Genomic DNA, 17928 nt, shown 5'->3' with positions numbered 1-17928 from the left:
CCAAAACACCACTTCCTCAGTCAATAAGCCAAACACTGCAAACCCTGCCACATCAAAAAATACCCTAAACCTTGTTTTAAATGTGGGGAAAGATACTTCCCAGGCTATAGGTGTAGGAATAAGACCCTATTGGCTATTCACACTATCGAGGAAGAGAAGGAAGAACCAGGGGAAGATTTGTATGCTGTTGGTGGAGACGAATTAGTGGAGGAAGAACAAGAGCAGCTCATGCTATCAGTTAATGCAGTAGAGGGCAGCCAAGAGGCAGAAGCAATTAAGCTGCTAGGGGTTCAAAGGAACAGACAATTGGTCATTTTAATTGATAGTGGCAGTACCAGCAGCTTCTTGGACAAAAGAATAGCCACTGAATTGAAGCTACCACTGGTAGATACACCAATAACCTCTGTCACAGTGGCAGATGGACGGAAGATCATTTGCAGTTACAAGTGTGAGAAGTTTGTTTGGAAGATGCAAACTCACCAGTTTACCTTTGATGCGAGGGTACTGGAACTAGGAGGATTCGACATGATCTTGGGAGTAGATTGGCTCCGATCCCATAACCCAGTCCTATTTGATTTCATGGAATCTGAAATATTCTTTGAGAAAGACGGGAAGATAATTTCTCTGGAAGGAATCAAGGATGTGGCTGCCTATATATCCCTATGCTGCACTGAAGAGTTAATGGCCAAGAAAGGGATGGACTTCCAAACACCAGTTTTCTGCATCAGTATTTCAAACCCACAACAGTATGAGCAGATAACCAGTACTCAGTTTCCTGCTCAGCTCCAACATTTGTTAAAAGCATTCAGTGCCATATTTGCTGAGCCCACCAGTCTGCCCCCATTTAGGAGTCACAATCATGCCATTCCACTGCTGCCATCCACCAAGTCCGTTAACGTTAGGCCTTACAGATATCCTCACTTTCAGAAAAAGGAAATTGAGAAGCTGGTGTCGAAAATGCTGGAGTCTTCAGTAATACAGCCCAGCAATAGCCCATATGCATCTCCTGTATTGTTAGTGAAGAAAAAGGATGACTCTTGGAGATTCTGCATTGATTACAAAAAGCTGAATGAAAGTACTGTAAAAGATAAGTTCCCTATCCCTAAGTATAGAGGACCTTTTAGACAAACTTCATGGGGCAAGAGTTTTCTCCAAAATTGATTTGAGAGCTGGCTACCATCATATCAAGATGAATTCCTCATATATTCCTAAGACTGCATTATGATGAGTTTAGAACTCATCATGAGCATTTCCAGTTCACCTCACCAATGGCCCGACAACATTTCAGGCCTTGATGAATCACATTTTTAAGCCATTTTTGAGAAAATTTGTCTTGGTATTTTGATGATATCCTTATTTATAGCCCGGATATGCAGACTCACCTACAACACTTGAAAACTGTGTTTCGAGTATTACAGGTGAACTAGCTTTATGCAAAACAATGGTGACATGGCCAACTCCAAAATCAGTAAAAGACTTGAAGTGCTTTTTGGGCCTAATTGGTTACTATAGAAAATTTGTTAAGAATTACGGTGTGATTGCAAAACCCCTCACCGACCTGCTAAAAAAAATTCATTTCACTGGTCAATGACGGCGTAGACATGATATGCAATACAAACCCTTGTCAACTCAACATGGATGACAAATGTCCTTGAAAGTTATCAAAAAGATGTGGCAGCCACTGAAATCGTGAGAAAATTGTCCCTGGATAAGGATGCTCAGTCTGGATATCAGTTACAGAAGGGATTGTTATGGTTCAAAGGCAGGATCTATGTGGGAGAAAATACAGATTTAAGAAAGCAACTGTTAGAGTTGTACCATAATTAAACCCTAGGGGGCCATTCTAGAGTGAATGCTACCTTTCAAAGACTGAGGAGACATTTTTCTGGCCTGCTATGCTAACCACAGTTCTTCAATGGGTTAAAAAATGTGATACCTGTGCAAGATGTAGATCAGAACACTGTAATCCTCATGGATTGTTGCAACCGCTATCCATTCCTGCTCAGGCTTGGCAGGACATTACTATGGACTTTGTGGAGGGCCTCCCTAAATCCTGTGGTAAGAATGTTGTGCTAGTAGTAGTGTGTAAACTTACTAAATATGGGCATTTTATTGCTTTAAAGCACCCATACTCGGCTGCAACATTTGCAAGGTTGTTCATCGATAATGTGGCCCGATTACACGAACTTTCTTAGTCCATTATCACAGACAGGGACAAGATTTTTACCGGCCTATTTTGGAAAGAGTTGTTCCAGTGTTTGGGCACTAAGCTATCGCTCTCAAACGGATGGGCAGATCGAGAGATTGAATCAGTGTCTGAAAATGTATTTGAGGTGCATGTCTCACTCTTATCCTACAGTATGGCCAATTGGTTGACTTTTGCAGAATGGTGGTACAATACTTCCTTCCATAGTGCTCTCAAAATGTCTCCTTTTGAGGCACTCTATGGATATAGTCCTCCTCCTTTACCTCCCCTATTAACACTACAACCCCTAGCGGTAGGCGTTGTGGAAGAATTCTTGTAGCAGAGACAACAGGTGACCACACAAGTGAAAGAAAACTTACAGCTTGCTCAAGATACAATGAAGTTGTATGCTGATAAGAAGAGAATAGAAAGAGAATTTGAAGTAGGAGACTGGATATATCTAAAGTTGCAGTCGTATAGACAAACAACCTTGGCTTTGAAACAGTCCCTTAAGTTAGCAGCCAAATATTATGGGCCCTTTCAAGTGCCGAAAAGGATTGGAAAGGTAGCTTATAAACTGCAACTACCCCTGGCAGCTCTACCCACTCAATTTTTCATGTTTCCTTACTTAAATCAAAACTAGCACAACAGGAGGTACCACTAAGTGAACTACCTCTAGAAGTAGATGAAAGTTTCCTGGTAGCTCCGGAAAAGGTATTGCAGACTAAAACTGTGACCCGAAGAGAGCGAAGGGTTTTGATGGTTGATTAAATGGGTTAACTGTCCCACAAAAGATTTCACCTGGGAAGATCAGACCTTCATTCTCTCACAGTTTTCAACTTTTGCACATTCTTAGGTACAAGAAAGTGCTTATGGGGAGGGTATTGTTACACATTATAGGAAGAAGAAGAAGTACAGAAATAAAAAAGAAGGAACTGAGAGTTAGGAAATTGGCGGGAAAAGTTGTTCTGTTTGGCAAATAAACTCCAACCCCAGTTGTTATAAGAGCCACGGAGAGCCTTTACACAGGGACATTTAAGATCAAAGAAATAATATCTCCTCTTTTCTCTCTATTCCATTCTTCTCTTGATCCCTAGTTCTCTCTCTCTCTGTCTCTCATCTCATCTCTTCTATTCTTCTTATTCTCTCATCTCCTAAAATCTTGTCAGGGATCTAGATCCCTAACATTCCCCAACACAAGTAAATACTAGTTTTAAAGTACCACATGGTTGGGAATGAACTAAATAATAAAAGAAAAAAGTGATACATTTTACAAAGGCACCAAAATTCATGCCAAGTATGTTTTACACCTACAACTGAACAGGATTCAAATGAAAATTGGAAAAGGAAAACGTATCCTCTAAATTCTTACAAGCGCTGAATGTCAAACAAAAGGATTTCCCCAAGAATATCACAAAACGCTCACGCTCCACCTCCTCCCTGGTTGCCTTCTAAAACAGCTTGCAATTTAGCACCAGAGCTTATCTTATTGCAGAAAATAATACAAGAATGGCCATTCCAGGTGTATAAGACTATGAGAACATTCGGAGGAAGTTGTTGGCATATGCCATTGGCTTGACGTCAGGGTGAGGCTGCAAATTGAACAGAAATAGAGGGTGAGAAAGAAAAATGGATCATTTTCACATTCCACCAACATGTGTTGAATAGAAAAAAAATGCTCAAAGTACTCTCTTATCTCAAAAAGAGAAGAGGGAAAAGAACAAATGAATTTATTAAAAGAAAAGGCTACTGACCACTGCTGAGAATGTAACAATATTTGGCTTCAACTCAGGGGCTTCAAATCGAATAAAAGCACCCTTATTACCCATCTGAAAAGTGCAACATACAAGAAACATTTAAGACAAGCAATATCACTATAACCATACATCCAGAAATGTCTGGAATAAAACGATATCATGCAGTTAATGTTGGGATTTTAACTCCCCCAAAAGAAAAAGCAATAAGGGGTACAATGCATGGATACTCGAGACAGAATCCTACAAATTCTAGCAAAGCAGAATGATCAACACGAGTATTGTCCCCAAAACCATAGTCATTTTACTATCTGCACATTTAGCACTATGGGTGCTCCCCTTTTCGTTCTTTTTACCTTTTCTGCTCCTCCAACCCCTGGTTATTAGCTCATTTACAGAAGCAGGTTGCTCCTAATCCACCAATAAAAACAGAGATCTCTCAAAAGTGCTGTCTTTTCCTTCAAACTACCCAAAAAGCACTGAACAAAGTAACCACAAGCCGCAAGAAGGGGCCAAAGTAAGAAATTTTCTACCACCCTAATTGTATACAATCCCCTCCAACCCCACAGCATACTCACAGTTGAATTCACCAATAACATATTTTTCAATGTTCAAAAAACATACTTTTCAACTTCCAAGGCAATCATAAAGCAGAGGCAAATGACGAACTATATCACCAGTGAGCATCTATCAACCAACAATTTCCCATTTGCTTGAAATTGTTGGTAGAAAAACTCATCTTGCAAGTTGCTTCTGAAATCCTGAGGAAGAAAGGAAGGGGAGAAAGAAGCAACTTCTATAGATGCCACGTGTGCTACATAGACCCAAGGAAAGTCTCTTCTAGAACCCCGCAAGATTTCTTTAGCATAAAACAGAAATGGGATTTCAGCCCGAAACTGGGACCCCTTTCTTCCTCAGGCTCAAAATAAAAATCTCAGTGTTCCCATTAACAACATGGAATACACGTGTATCTTTTGTTATACATTTGACAAGCTCAAATAATTGCTATAATGAAAACAAGATTCAAATTCCAACAGTAAACTTCATGCAATCTATTCCTAGCTTTTGTAGCAAAGAGTCAAACTTTTGTTACCTGATCACAATAATTTGGAGCAGAGAAAACAGTAATAAGTTTACCATCATGCTCGATCTCATAACCTTCATCCTTTACTTCATGAGATCGCACAACCAAATCTGTCCGTTGTATAAAAGTGTAATTCATTAGAAGAGACCAACATAAAAAAAAAAATTTTAAAAAAATAATTGATGCTTGACAATGATTACCTAGATTATTTTCCTGCAAAAATTTTTTGGTCACATCAGCACCAAAAGAAAGGCCTACACCCCGCTTGCTAGGACCTCTTCCAGGGAAAGGTTGTGGATCACTCCATAGCAATTCACACATCAACCCTGTTGAACACCAAAGAAGTATATGAATAAAATATAAGAGTTGTTGACTAAATATTTCAAAAACCTTATAAAGTCATTAAGCACACACAAAAAGAGAGAGAGAGAGAGCTGTGTGTCCCCAACCCACAAACAAGCATGCATCAGTAAGCCATTTAAATTATAATTAAGATTTTGTCCAACTTATTGGCATAACATGTTTGGGATTGAATTATTAAAAAAATAAAAATAAACAGAATGTTGAAAATAAACTAGCAGTCAACTCACTCATTATAACACTTTCTGTTATGGCAATGATTCTGTTGCGATACTTTCTATAAATAGCCTAAATTTGTAGTGATTGTGTACATAATTAGGGAGATGATTGGGATATAATTAGACTACCTAATATATATTCTTGTAATTAATATATATACCCCAATCGACTTGAGAGGAATCATCAAGCATTTTTCTCTCAAAACTTTTGCTTCCCTGTTCTTTTTTCATCACCATTTTCATTGGTATCAGAGCCAAAAAAAACTTAGTTCAGTTGTGAGTGGCAAATCTGCCACCTCCTTTTGGAGACTTTTTGAAAATCAATTGGTCTCACCACCTACCCCACCATTCTCATCGGCTTCCGATCGGCAACCCGTTGAAGCGCCGCCACCAGAATTGGCTCCACGTGCCGCTCAAGCTGTCTATCTCTGGTCTATGCACCGGCGCATGAACCGTTCTCCGGCAATCTTTTCATGCCGGTGACCCTTTCTCCAGCATTGCCCGACGCCGACAACTCCAACCCACTAGGTCCAGTCACCTGCACAACTTGTCCTCACACGTCCCTTGTGAACAGTAGCTTTGGATTTATTGTTCACAGGCACAGATGCTCTTTTTTTGGCAAATTCAGATCCCTACTTGTTGCTCCAAAATCTCTCTCAACATGTCTGAGAAGCAAAATACCTTCAATACAGGTTCTGAGTCCCTTAAACCTTTCTTTTTAATTGCTAATGTGAAGTTGCAAGGAAGTAATAATTATGTGTCTTGGGCTGCCAACTGACAAGTCTACTGTTGATTGTCAATGGTTTACACAGTTAAGGTGAAGCTTGATGGCAAAATTGATCGCTTTAAAGCTCTCCTTGTAACTAAAGGTTACACATAGATTTTTAGGCTTGATTACAGTGATAACTTTCTCTCCAGCAGCCAAAATAGCTTCTGTTCATCTCCTTATCTCATTGGCTGCAATTAATCACTTATGAACTAGACATTAAAAATGCCTTTCCACATGGTGAGCTCATCGAAGAAATCTATATGGAGCAACCTCCAGGGTTTGTTGCTCAGGGAAAGTCAGGCTTAGTATGTCGTCTTCGACGCCCCTTGTATAGTCTAAAACAGTCTCCAAGAGCATAGTTTGGACGATTCAGCACTGTAGTTCAACAGTTTGGAATGTCTCGAAGTAATTTTAATCATTCTGTATTTTTTCATCATAATGGCGATAGATGCATCTACTTAGTGGTCTATGTTGATATTGTCATTACAGGAAACGATCATGATGGAATCTCTTAGTTTAAGCAATATTTGTTCATTCATTTCCAAACTAAAAACCTGAGGTATTTTTTGAGGATTCAAGTGGCACAGTCTAAAACAGATATTGCGATTTCTAAATGGAAATATGTTTTAGACATATTGAAAGAAATAGGCATGTTAGACTATAGACATGTGGACACTTCCATGGATCTAAATGTTAAATGGGCGCCACTTAAAGATTCTGCTAGATACAGAAGATTAGTTGGCAAACTCAATTATCTCACTATCACAAGACCAGATATTTCTTTTGCTATAAGTGTGGTTAGTCAATTTCTTCAAACCCCATACCTCATACAGTAGTCACTGGGATGCAGTCATTCGCATTCTTAGATATATCAAACGAGCTTCAGGACAAGGTCTACTCAACGAGAACAAGAGTCACTTACAAATTGTTGGCTATTCTGATGTAGATTATTATAGACGATCTACTTCAGGATATTGTATTATAATTGGAGGAAATCTTATATCCTGGAAAAGTAAAAAACAGGGTGTATCGAGCTATGGCTTTGGCAACATGCGAACTCATTTGGTTGAAGCCACTCCTTCAGGAATTAAAATATAGCGATATTGGCCAAATGAAGCTAATATGTGATAATCAAGCTGCCCTTCATATTGCATCAAATCCAATTTTCATGAGAGAATGAAGCATATAGAGGTTGATTGCCATTTTATTAGGCAAAAGATTGAGTCGAGCTACATTTCTACTAGCTTTGTCATCTCAAATGATCAACTAGGTAATGTTTTCACAAAATCTCTTTGGGGTTCACAAATCGAATATATTGTAACAAACTTGGAGCATATGACATGTACGCTCGAGCTTGAGGGAAAGTGTTGAGATACTTTCTGTAAATAGCCTAAATTTGTAATGATTGTGTACATAATTAGAGATATGATTATGTGATATGATTGGAATATGATTAGACTATAATTAGGGAATTAATTTGTTTTCTTACCTAGTATGTATTCTTGTAAGTAGTATATATACCCCAATTGACTTGAAGGGAATCATCAAGCATTTTTCTCTCAAAGCTTCTGCTTCCCTCTTCTTTTTTCATCACCATTTTCAGATTCCATGAAAAATTGATAAAACTAAATCAAATTCCCTTAACAAAGATAATATAATGGAGACTGGAAAGAAGAAATGTAGTTGGTAATTGAAAATGTTAACTTTACCACAATGAATGTGGAAAAGATGGGAAATACTAGAAAATCCTCATTATTTACTTTTTCCCTTCAGATATAAATGCTGCTATATAACTAGTGTCTTGAAGAAGGTCCAGCTATTTACACGAGGAGTGCTGAGATACAACACAAAGACCCCTTATAGTCAACTGATCATGGTTTATCTTTCTTGCTTCATGTAACATAAATGAAGCTAAAGTATTTAAAACAGCAAAATAGTAAAAATAGGTCAGAGTAAAGCTTTCATGATGCTGATAAATTCTGCTCAGCAACATAGCTACCAAAAGGTCTTAAAAGGATAGAAGTGACTGAAACCACTATAATTTGAATTCATACAGCCACATTCCAGAAAAAATATTTGTGGGGATGACTTTAAAAAAAAGGCCTAAAGTATCACATAAATGACAAGGGGAAAATATTCTCAAAACAACAATAAAACAGTGCCCCACAATGCAGTCAATGATAAAACTTTAATTGCCACAATATATTGCATATCACTAATCAGATTTAAAACTTGAGGTGGACTAATCAGCATCAATAGATGCCAAGATAAATTAAAACGTGACAGTAATGTCAAGAGGAACCAAAGAACTCAAAAACATTAAAAGGAAAAAAAATTAACAAATGAATGCAACATACCTTCCTCAGGGGGCTCACAAAAGCGATCAATGGCTCTAATGTCAGACAGCTTCACCCCATCAACACTAAAAAGACCCCCATGAACTACAAATACCTTATCATTTATGACATGAGCCAAAGGTAGACAACAAAAGACTTCAGCAAAGAGTTCCACAAATGTCTCATTCAATTTGGATCGGACCTCACCCTCAAAACCATATATCTTGTTCATACTTTTGCTTTCATGATTTCCTCTAGAAAGATACATCGCTGAAAATTTTAGAAATGGGTAAGTAAACTGAACATGACTATGAAATTACTCTAATACCAATTAAAAGCATAATAAGCCCAGAAGTATACATGACTATTTAATGTTGAAACAAGATACAATAATATTAAGAATAATAACAAAGCAACAACTGGAACAATAACAAAATCAAGCTTTATGATAACAAAGGATCGACTGGAAAAAAGACAGTGTTAAAGAACCAAAAAGGGTAAACCTGATGGACACATGCACTTAAACGCAAATAATGTGAGGATGACCTCCACAGAAAATGATCCCCTATCCACAAAATCGCCATTAAACAGATATGGATTCTCTTCAGAGGGAAGACCATTCAACTCAAATATGTTTAGCAGATCATAAAACTGCAAGCAACATAAAACAAGAGTAAATCTCATAGAATGAAGTGAAAAACAAGAAAAAATAATGAATAAGAATTGCTTGGATGAAGAAGACTTTTTCAAGTAAGAAGCAACAAATGTAGCAATATACCTATCAAGGCAGTATCACATTAATTTCCTTAGGTTTTGTCTAGGAAGAGAGCTATTTAGATGAATACATTGGCAAAGCCATACACAATGCAAAATGAGAAAGCAGGATACTAATATGAATTGGAATAAAATGAACAAAAGCATTCATCGTTCTAAGGAATTGAAAGTTATGATAAATGCAAAGATCCAATGCACAGAGAATAATAGCAATAAAAATATATAAAAAGTTATATTCAGATACTGATAATCCATATTATACATCCTCTCCTCATAAGTTCAAAATATAATGATGAACTTACAAACATCAAATCTAGACTTATCAATGTTTTAATGTATTTACATGTCCCTGTCCAATTCACAAGCCATCAATCTCTTTAAGAGTCTCTTCCATTTTTCTTGTTGCTAAGTGAAAAAAAAAATACCAATTTTAGGTCATCAAATACATATTATATAGACATTACATATTAGGTAAATTAATAATCGATTTGAAAAAACCCAAAGTTCCATTTAGAAAAGTCCCTAAATGTTTTACATAGTATTTTTCTTTCTTTGGATTTTCCACCATGTAGAGCTAGAAAACTGCCTTTGAACAATCCCATGTTGCCTCGCATATTAGCCTGAAGATTTTATTGAATCCCAGAAAGTTGTCTTAACAAGTTCTTTTATGGGATTTTAGCTTGTTTTGTGTGTGTGTGTGTGTGTATATAGTGATACTGCCAGATTTTAATTCTTCAAAATGACAGATATCTAAAGCATAGAGACATGCATCCAATCTCCCATCTTTTGATTAGGCATGCCAAGAACACATCTTTAAGATCATAACAAGCGTCTGTTTGGTGTTGTGGTTTGAGGTTAAAATTGTTTTGCAATGTTAATAGCAATGCCAAACAGGCCTTAAAAGAAGTTTATATTTCATCTGCATCAATTAAAAGAAAAACTTGCTATCTTTTGGCTTTAATATAAAAAATTCAAAATGTAAAATGCAGAAGACGATCAAAGAAGGAAAAAGCCTCAAACTAAAAAAGGCACCACTGCAGCGTAAAGTTTTATTCAACAATGTTCTTCAGGGCCTTTAGGATAAGACGTTATCATTTAAGCATTCAAGGGTATTCTTGGAATTTATAAAAATAATGACAAAAGCAAGATTTAAGCTTTTTTAGTTTCAAAGTTATGCTATGCCATGAAGAATATCCAACAAAATGTTTTATCTCTCTCTCTCTCCTCTCATCTACTACACTATGGGTAATTGGAAGTTATATTCTCACAAGTAATCTAGCTCCTATATTTTACGATTATCTTAAAATTTTAATAAAATTTGGATTAACCTTCTCCTTACAGTAGTGCATTTCATGCAGAGTAATAGTGTAAAATGTAGGCGCAAAGCCACGAAATTGATAAATGCCATCAGCATCCAAAGAAGGATCATACTGAGTTTGAAGGTCCAATTCTGCAAGTGCATGTAAACCTAATAACTTCTCTAATATTTTGAAAATACAGTTGCAATGTGATTACCTGACCATGTACATCTCCACAAACAGTGAAACGCTTCCCATCAGGGATATTTATATCAACCAGAGAAGGCAGAGCTCGTAGCATGTCTCTTGTTTGTAACACTATCTGGAATGCATATCTAAAACATTGCCGAAAGGCATACAGCATAGCATTAGATAGACAATACATCACAAACCAAGTCCATATGATCTTTGCTAATCATACCGTTTGTGCAAACACTTTTGGTTCTTGAAGTCATCTAACATGTTCTTGACAAAATCCAAAGTAACATTATCTCCCTCTATCCTTGCACCTGAATACTGTTGCTCCACATCTATGACAGCAACAAAAAATGAGGTTACTAATTTAGAGGAGTAAGTTTCTTCTAGTGCCCATAAAAATAAACTATAGAAAATAAAAAATTAATATGCAATGAAAGAGCATGGCTAGGAGAGAAATATGCAGGCACAATGAAGTCATCCCTAAATAAAAAGGCATGGGACTATGGGTACTGGCCTAAAATTGCAATGCCTTCCAGCGTTATTATCAGAACATGTACCAATCAATATGAGATCTCCGAAATTCTCTAAAATAACCAATTTACATTCATTCTTTCTTCATCCATTTGGAAAAAAGTTTACCACAGCCCACAGAGAAAAAAAACAGAAGAAATACTAAAGAAACACAAGTAGAAGTCAGCTAGCTCATAAAATCAGCACCTATCGAGCGAAAATCAATAGCATCAGCTACTGAGCGCCTTTCAGACTCGGGTGTAGCAATTGCTTCTTCAAACTTAAGTTTCATTACTGCCTTCTCACATTCCTTTAATTTCTTAGCAGCATCAGGATCATTTGGACAGAGTTTCTTGACCTAAGTTAAGCATAAAACATAAAAGTGTCAAGCACTGGACACGACAGTATAGTGTTTTTATAAAATACACTAAGTCCCTTCGCACACTCCTAAGACAAGGAAAATGCTGCTCCTAACACAACAAAATAATTTTTTTGGAAGAATAGATATGCAATAAAAACCCGTAATAATTCAAACAATAAGTTTTCCTATCACATTAATTCACAAATTTCCAAGCGCCCAACATCTTCTCTCCTCTTAACCAAAACTCATACAAAATCAAACAAATTACATGGTGAATCGAAGAAGAAAGAGAATGAAGCAAGCATCTCTCTCCTCTTAACAAGCAAAAACAAAAGCCAAGAAATCACAATACCTGTTGGAAGTCCTTTAGGGCTTCTTTGAATTTCCCCATAGCAAGAAATGCAGCACCTCGCCTATAATAACCCTGAGATGCATAAAACTGTCAGGGAAAAAGAACAGCTATGCACAAGCATAATCAGAAAAAAAAAAATTGCACGAATCAATGCATGCCTTTGAATATTTAGGATCAATTTCAATAGCCTTTGAAGCATCCTGTATTGCACTGCCATACTCCTCCAATTTAGTATGAGCAAATGCACGATTAGCCCAGTAAACAGCATTCTGACTATTTAATTCAATAGCTTGCGTGTATAGATCAATAGCCTGAGCATATTTACGGGCTGGAAAGCAACAAATTGGCAGGAATTAGCACACGACTCAAAGAAACGGCATGGAGAAAGACAGGGAACTGTTTCTATGCACAGAACTACATAAAATAGCTAGCAAGATTGCTGAAAAAATTAATCTTCAAATCAAATGAGCAAAGAAACAAAAAAACGAACCTTTAAAAGCTTCATTAGCTAGGACTTTGATTTCTTCACCTCGATAAACAGTTGAATTTTGAGATTCCATATCGGGCATATCCGCTATTGTTCACTCTCCAAAAATGATTGAATATTAGCAAACGATGGTTTCCATAAATACTCTAGGGCCGTCCTACTATAGTTGTAGCGATCTAGCACACAATTATTACGCACTGCTATGAGAAGGAATTTAAAAAATAAATAAAACAAATAGCTGTAGATAACTGATGAGAAAATGGCATTGCAGATACCTAAGAAAATGGAAGAATCAGGCATGCAATAATCAAACGAGTCGCTCAACCCTGGGCTGATGGAATGGAGTCTTGCCTGCGGCTAGGGCTACTGTTTGTTGAACCAGAGAGTTCACTGAGAGAAGAGTGGAAGTCGGTGCCAATATTAGTACATGGAACTGGCTGGGCAGAGAATTTGAGTAGGGTTTTCTTCTAGGCAGGCAAGGAAACGGTACCGTATTATCCAAATTAACGGCAAAGGCTTGCTTTATAGCTCAGGAAGGCAGAATTTCTAGAAGTGAAGATATTTGTCTAAAATGTGTCTATACGAATCCCCGTTTAGTATAGATGAACCGATAAAAATTTGGTTCAATTGTTTTGTTTTTTTTTTTTTTGAAAATGCAATTGTTTTGTTTTTTAAATAGTAGAATTTAATTTATTTTAACTTGAAAATTTTTATTATAAAATAAATTAAAATTTTACATAATTTTATAAAAATTTATTTAATTTTTCATTATAAAAATTATAATTACGAAAATAAAATAAAAATAATAATAAAATTCACATAAAACTTTATATATTTAAACTATAAATTTATTTTTTTAAACTATCTAGACTATAAATTTATATCAATCCAATATAGGTAAAGCTACTCAGAGAACAAAGGTGAAAATCCATAAATTTTAGTCTTAAAAAATAATATATATTAAAAAATATATTAGAAAAAAATTAAATAATTAAAAAATAATATACATTAAAAAAATACATTATAAAAAGTTTATAAGCAATTACAATAAAATTACAATATTTTTCATCTATTTTTCATGACTTAAAATCTATTCATAATATTTTCATTATCAACATTTATAAATACAATTCTTTCGATATACGTCGTTAAATAATCATTCAATAAATCATTTCTCATTTTATTATAAAGTCGATTTTTGATGATATGCATTATAGAAATGCCCTTTCAACTGTGGTTGTATCAAATGATAAGAGTAATGATAATTTAACCAACATATACACCAAAAGAACAATATGTTTTATTGTAGCTACTATATTTTCAGTAAGAGTTTCAATTCCTTTCACATCAGAAAATTTATTGTCATACGCATATCAAAAATAAAGTTCTCAAGTTGAGATTCAAGTACAAGCAGAGCAATCGGAGAAAATTCACATGGATAAAATTTTGCAAGTTCAATCAATTTGCTCACATTAAATGCAAATAATAAGTATCTAGAATCAAGACATACAATATATAAAAACAAATTTGTAACGACCCGAAAATCCGGACCGCTACCGGCGCTAGAATCCAGATCGGCATAAGGCCGCCGGGACCCATAGCAAGCCTACTATGCATCCTGTACAGCTGGTATAATCCCAAACATGATCCAACATTTTCTTAAAACATTTAAAAAAACTTTACCTTTAACCAGTTTGACATGTGTACGCACTATGACTGAACTCATAGAACCCCTAGGGTCAGCATACCCTACGCCAAACTCGGTCCATCACATGTAACAGTATAAAATAAAACTCATGTACAAGGGGATTATCCAAACTCGGGCCAAGCACAATACTATAACTCTGAACATATAACATAAGGTCATATTACAATACGACTCTTTTTACAACAATACATAATCTTATATTACATCATGTCCACTACTATTCTATTACATAAACACGACCATGGACGTAACCTGCTGATCTCCTGACTATCTCTGACCCTGCAAACCTGGGGTTAGGGGAGAGGGGTGAGCTAAAAAGCCCAGTGAGCAGAAACCATAAAGAAAACAATTCATTTTTAACATATGCTTTCATGAAATGCGCCACAGCACAAACATATCACATCAAGGATGAATTTGTCACCACTAGCCCTCTACATATCATAACATGTCCAACTACACCAGGGGCGATTAGGCCTCACCTAGTGTTCGCTTACATAACTCATATCATAACATGTCCGACTACACCAGGGGCGATTAGGCCTCACCTAGTGTTCGCTTGCATAAACATAGTACCAGGGGCGACCTGGTCTTTTCATCTTATATCATATCATCATCATCATTATCATATACTATCATGGTGAGGGCTAGAGGATCATTCAACATTCATCCACATCAACAACATAATATGCAATGCATCATATTCGTGAATACTAGTGCAGCACAACCTAATATATATTTCATGGCATTTCATGATGCATGGATCATGCTAAAACATTCGTTTAACTTTTAAAACATAAGGGTTAGTTCCACTCACCTGTGACTAGCTCAGGGCCGACTCTGAAATGGCTGACACTGCTAAACACCTCGGTTCCTCGGGTCCGATCCTACACAGGTGGACTCCAGTGAGGTGCTAAACATACTCTAAACAACTCATAAAAGACTACCCAAAAACCCCCCTAAAACATCATAGAAGCATGCATAGAAAACACCCAAGAAAAGGCTGGACAGGGCACTTTCGGCGGCACTTTCGGCGGCCGAAAGTCCCAGACAGAGACGAAAGTCAGGCAAGTTCGGCGGCACCTTCGGCGGCCGAACCCTCACTCCAGAGACGAAAGTCAGGCACTTTCGGCGGCCGAACATTACCTTCGGCGGCCGAAAGTCTGCTTTCAAGCCAAAACTCAACTTTCGGGGGCAAGGTTAGGCGGCCAATCCCTGCATTCAAAGGCAGGTTCGGCGGCCGAAACTGTAACGACCCGAAAATCGGACCGCTACCGGCGCTAGGATCCGGGTCGACTTAAGGCCGCCGGGACCCGTAGCAAGCCAAACATACATCCTGGAAACCTGTTTAATCCCACACATGATCAAGAAAAAAACATAAAAATTTAAAACCTTTCTTTCAAACATCCAACTCAACCTGAACATATACTGTACATAGTCATAATCATAATTATGATCCCTCTGTGGGATCTCATCAATGCCCCAATGGGCAAATACATCATGAGATGAGTTGGCTTTCATAACATTATAAAACATATTTGATCATGTAATAAAAGGGATTCCTCATACACAATGTCAAGCACAATGTAATACCCGGCTAGTTCAGGCATCAGAATTCTTACCATCCGGTGGAATTCTGGAATGTCAGAGGTTCTAGACGGGTAAGAGTGAAAGTTTTCTAAAAGGTTTTGAAGTGTTTCAAAGGTTTGATTCAGAAAGAGTTAAGTTGTGAGGAGAATTGGCCTAAGGAGTTTCTGCCAGGTTCGGCCCCTGAATGTAAGTTCGGCCGCCGAAAGTGCCCAATGTTCGGCCCCCGAAGTTTATGTTCGGCCCCCGAAAGTTGCATGGTTTTGCATGCAGTTTCGGCAGCCGAAGCTGAGGAGGTCGGTTCGTTGTGCACACTCCTCAGTCCGTGGTTTGGCCAGGTGTTTACCTCCAGATCATGATCTGAGGTTAAGCCACGTCTCCCTTTGACTCATCTGCAAGCTTTAATCAGCTTATGCAGAGGGTTGGTCTTTTGCCAAGGAGTTGAACGTTTTTGAGAGAAAAGAAGAGTTGTGAGGGTTTGAAGCTTTGGAGGAGGAGTTGCTGAGTTGGCTGTTCCTCTTCTGTTTTCAAGAGGTAAGGGAAGTCTTTAAACTTGTTTTAATGATTTATCAAGAGGTTAAGGGTAGAGGTATGTATCTAGGTTTAGTTTTGATGTTTTCATGGTGTAAGTATGATTATGTGTTATGTGTGTTGTTTGTTGGGGTTGATAGGTAGTTTTGGACCCCTTGGAGCATATACTTGAGTATATGTGAGTGAAGGAGGAGTTATGCATGTATGGAGTGGGGTTGGTGCTTGGCAGGCTTGTCCATGCACGAAGCTGAGTTCTGGATGAACTCAGGTTCGGCCGCCGAAGGGAGGATTCGGCCGCCGAACCCTTGTGGAGGCAGTATAGGCTGCCTAAGGTTGCGTCCGAAAGAATGGACTTTCGGCTCTGTCATGCACATTCGGCCGCCGAAGGTGCCGCCGAAGGTGCTCTGTCCAGCCTTCTTTTGCATGCTTTGAGTGATTGTTTTCTGAGCTTTTAGAGGGGTTTTGGGAAATTGTTTAAGAGTTACTAAGAGTATGTTTGACACCTCAATCGAGTCCATTTGTGTAGGATTGGACCCGACAGTGCAGGGAGGTCGTCAGGATTAGCAGTTGCAGCGTCAGTCAGGTTTCTGCTTGAGGAGCAGAGGTGAGTAGACCTAAACTTAATCTTTATTTTGAGAAAATGGACTGTATGAAGCATAGTTCATGCATCATGACTGGTATGATTTATATTAGGGTGCGTTGCATTAGAATCACGAAGTTGTTGCATTGCCTTATTCAGTGATAGTGGGAATTGGACCAAGGCGACATCAATAGCCCTTAGAGGGAGTTTTGAGGTCATGTCTAATTCCAGATGATTGGACCCAGGCGACAACAATAGCCCGTCGAGGGAGTTTTGCTGTCATGTCCAATCAATAATGTGGAATGTATGAGTTGTGTTGCATTGTCATAAAAGATGTGTATGAACGAACTATTTTCAGTGTTTCTACTCACTGGGCTTTATAGCTCATCCCTTTCCCTTAATCCCAGTGTTGCAGGTTCTGGTTAGCTGGGAAGGTGAGAAGCAGCAGAGTGTATCAGCTATGGTACTGCTTGTGTAATAGTGTAGTGTGGACATGATGTAATTAAAGAGATATATGTAAAAGTGATGTAATAGTTAGTCAGTGAATGTATAAATGAGTTAGCATGTGCTTTTGCCTATTGTCTAGTGTTTGGTAATCCCTTGTATATGCATGTATCCAGTTTTACAGTTCTTGATGAGAAATGAGTCAGACCAGATTTAATATATGTTGTGTTTCGAAAACCCAGTAAATGATAACTGTGAGGGAAGATAGGGTTTAAGTCCCTTGACCCAAGACCAGTGCAAAGGAAAGACCAGGTTTGATTCCTGTGATCCACAGAGTAGACCACGAGAGAAGACCAGGTTTGATTCCTGTGACTCTATGGTAGCCAAGTTAACTT

The 17928-nt window shown here is 37.6% G+C and overlaps 2 protein-coding genes across 5 annotated transcripts; one reads left to right on the top strand and one right to left on the bottom strand.

Annotated features, from left to right (window-relative positions):
• The first annotated feature begins 228 nt into the window (after positions 1–228).
• On the top strand, positions 229–3238 carry LOC110608965. The gene is made up of 2 exons (XM_021748245.2): positions 229–970; positions 1022–3238. Coding segments are annotated over exons 1-2 (744 nt in total). The 3' UTR covers positions 1024–3238.
• A 195-nt stretch (positions 3239–3433) lies between these two features.
• On the bottom strand, positions 3434–13172 carry LOC110608963 (serine/threonine-protein phosphatase 5). Of its 4 annotated transcripts, none has more exons than XM_021748242.2 (13): positions 12962–13172; positions 12690–12773; positions 12358–12527; positions 12200–12271; positions 11694–11844; positions 11200–11308; positions 10996–11113; positions 9210–9357; positions 8728–8976; positions 5224–5349; positions 5033–5133; positions 3940–4014; positions 3434–3777 (listed from the first exon to the last, which is right to left on the bottom strand). In XM_021748242.2, the coding sequence occupies exons 1-13, from the start codon at positions 12984–12986 to the stop codon at positions 3718–3720; spliced, it is 1488 nt and encodes a 495-aa protein (XP_021603934.1). In that variant the 5' UTR covers positions 12987–13172; the 3' UTR covers positions 3434–3717. The 4 variants fall into 4 exon arrangements, with proteins under 4 accessions (XP_021603934.1, XP_043809997.1, XP_021603936.1 ...); XM_043954062.1 differs by having other exon boundaries at positions 12690–12886; positions 12962–13171; XM_021748244.2 differs by having other exon boundaries at positions 12690–12883; positions 12962–13171.
• Positions 13173–17928: the final 4756 nt, after the last annotated feature.

The sequence above is a fragment of the Manihot esculenta genome, chromosome 2 (genome assembly GCF_001659605.2).
Source record: "Manihot esculenta cultivar AM560-2 chromosome 2, M.esculenta_v8, whole genome shotgun sequence".
NCBI classification, from domain to species: Eukaryota; Viridiplantae; Streptophyta; class Magnoliopsida; order Malpighiales; family Euphorbiaceae; genus Manihot; species Manihot esculenta.
The sequence above is the reverse complement of the archived record's forward strand: the minus strand, read 5'-3'. Positions and strand labels throughout refer to the sequence as shown.

Coding starts and splice junctions, on each gene's coding strand:
- LOC110608965 (XM_021748245.2), top strand. CDS start 229: ATGCTATCAGTTAATGCAGTAGAGGGCAGCCAAGAGGCAGAAGCAATT.
- LOC110608963 (XM_021748242.2), bottom strand. CDS start 12,986: ATGCCTGATTCTTCCATTTTCTTAG. Junction 11,114..11,199: donor CAAAAGTGTTTGCACAAACG/GTATGATTAGCA, acceptor GCAATGTTTTAG/ATATGCATTCCAGATAGTGT. Junction 9,358..10,995: donor GTGGAGATGTACATGGTCAG/GTAATCACATTG, acceptor TGTTGCTTGCAG/TTTTATGATCTGCTAAACAT.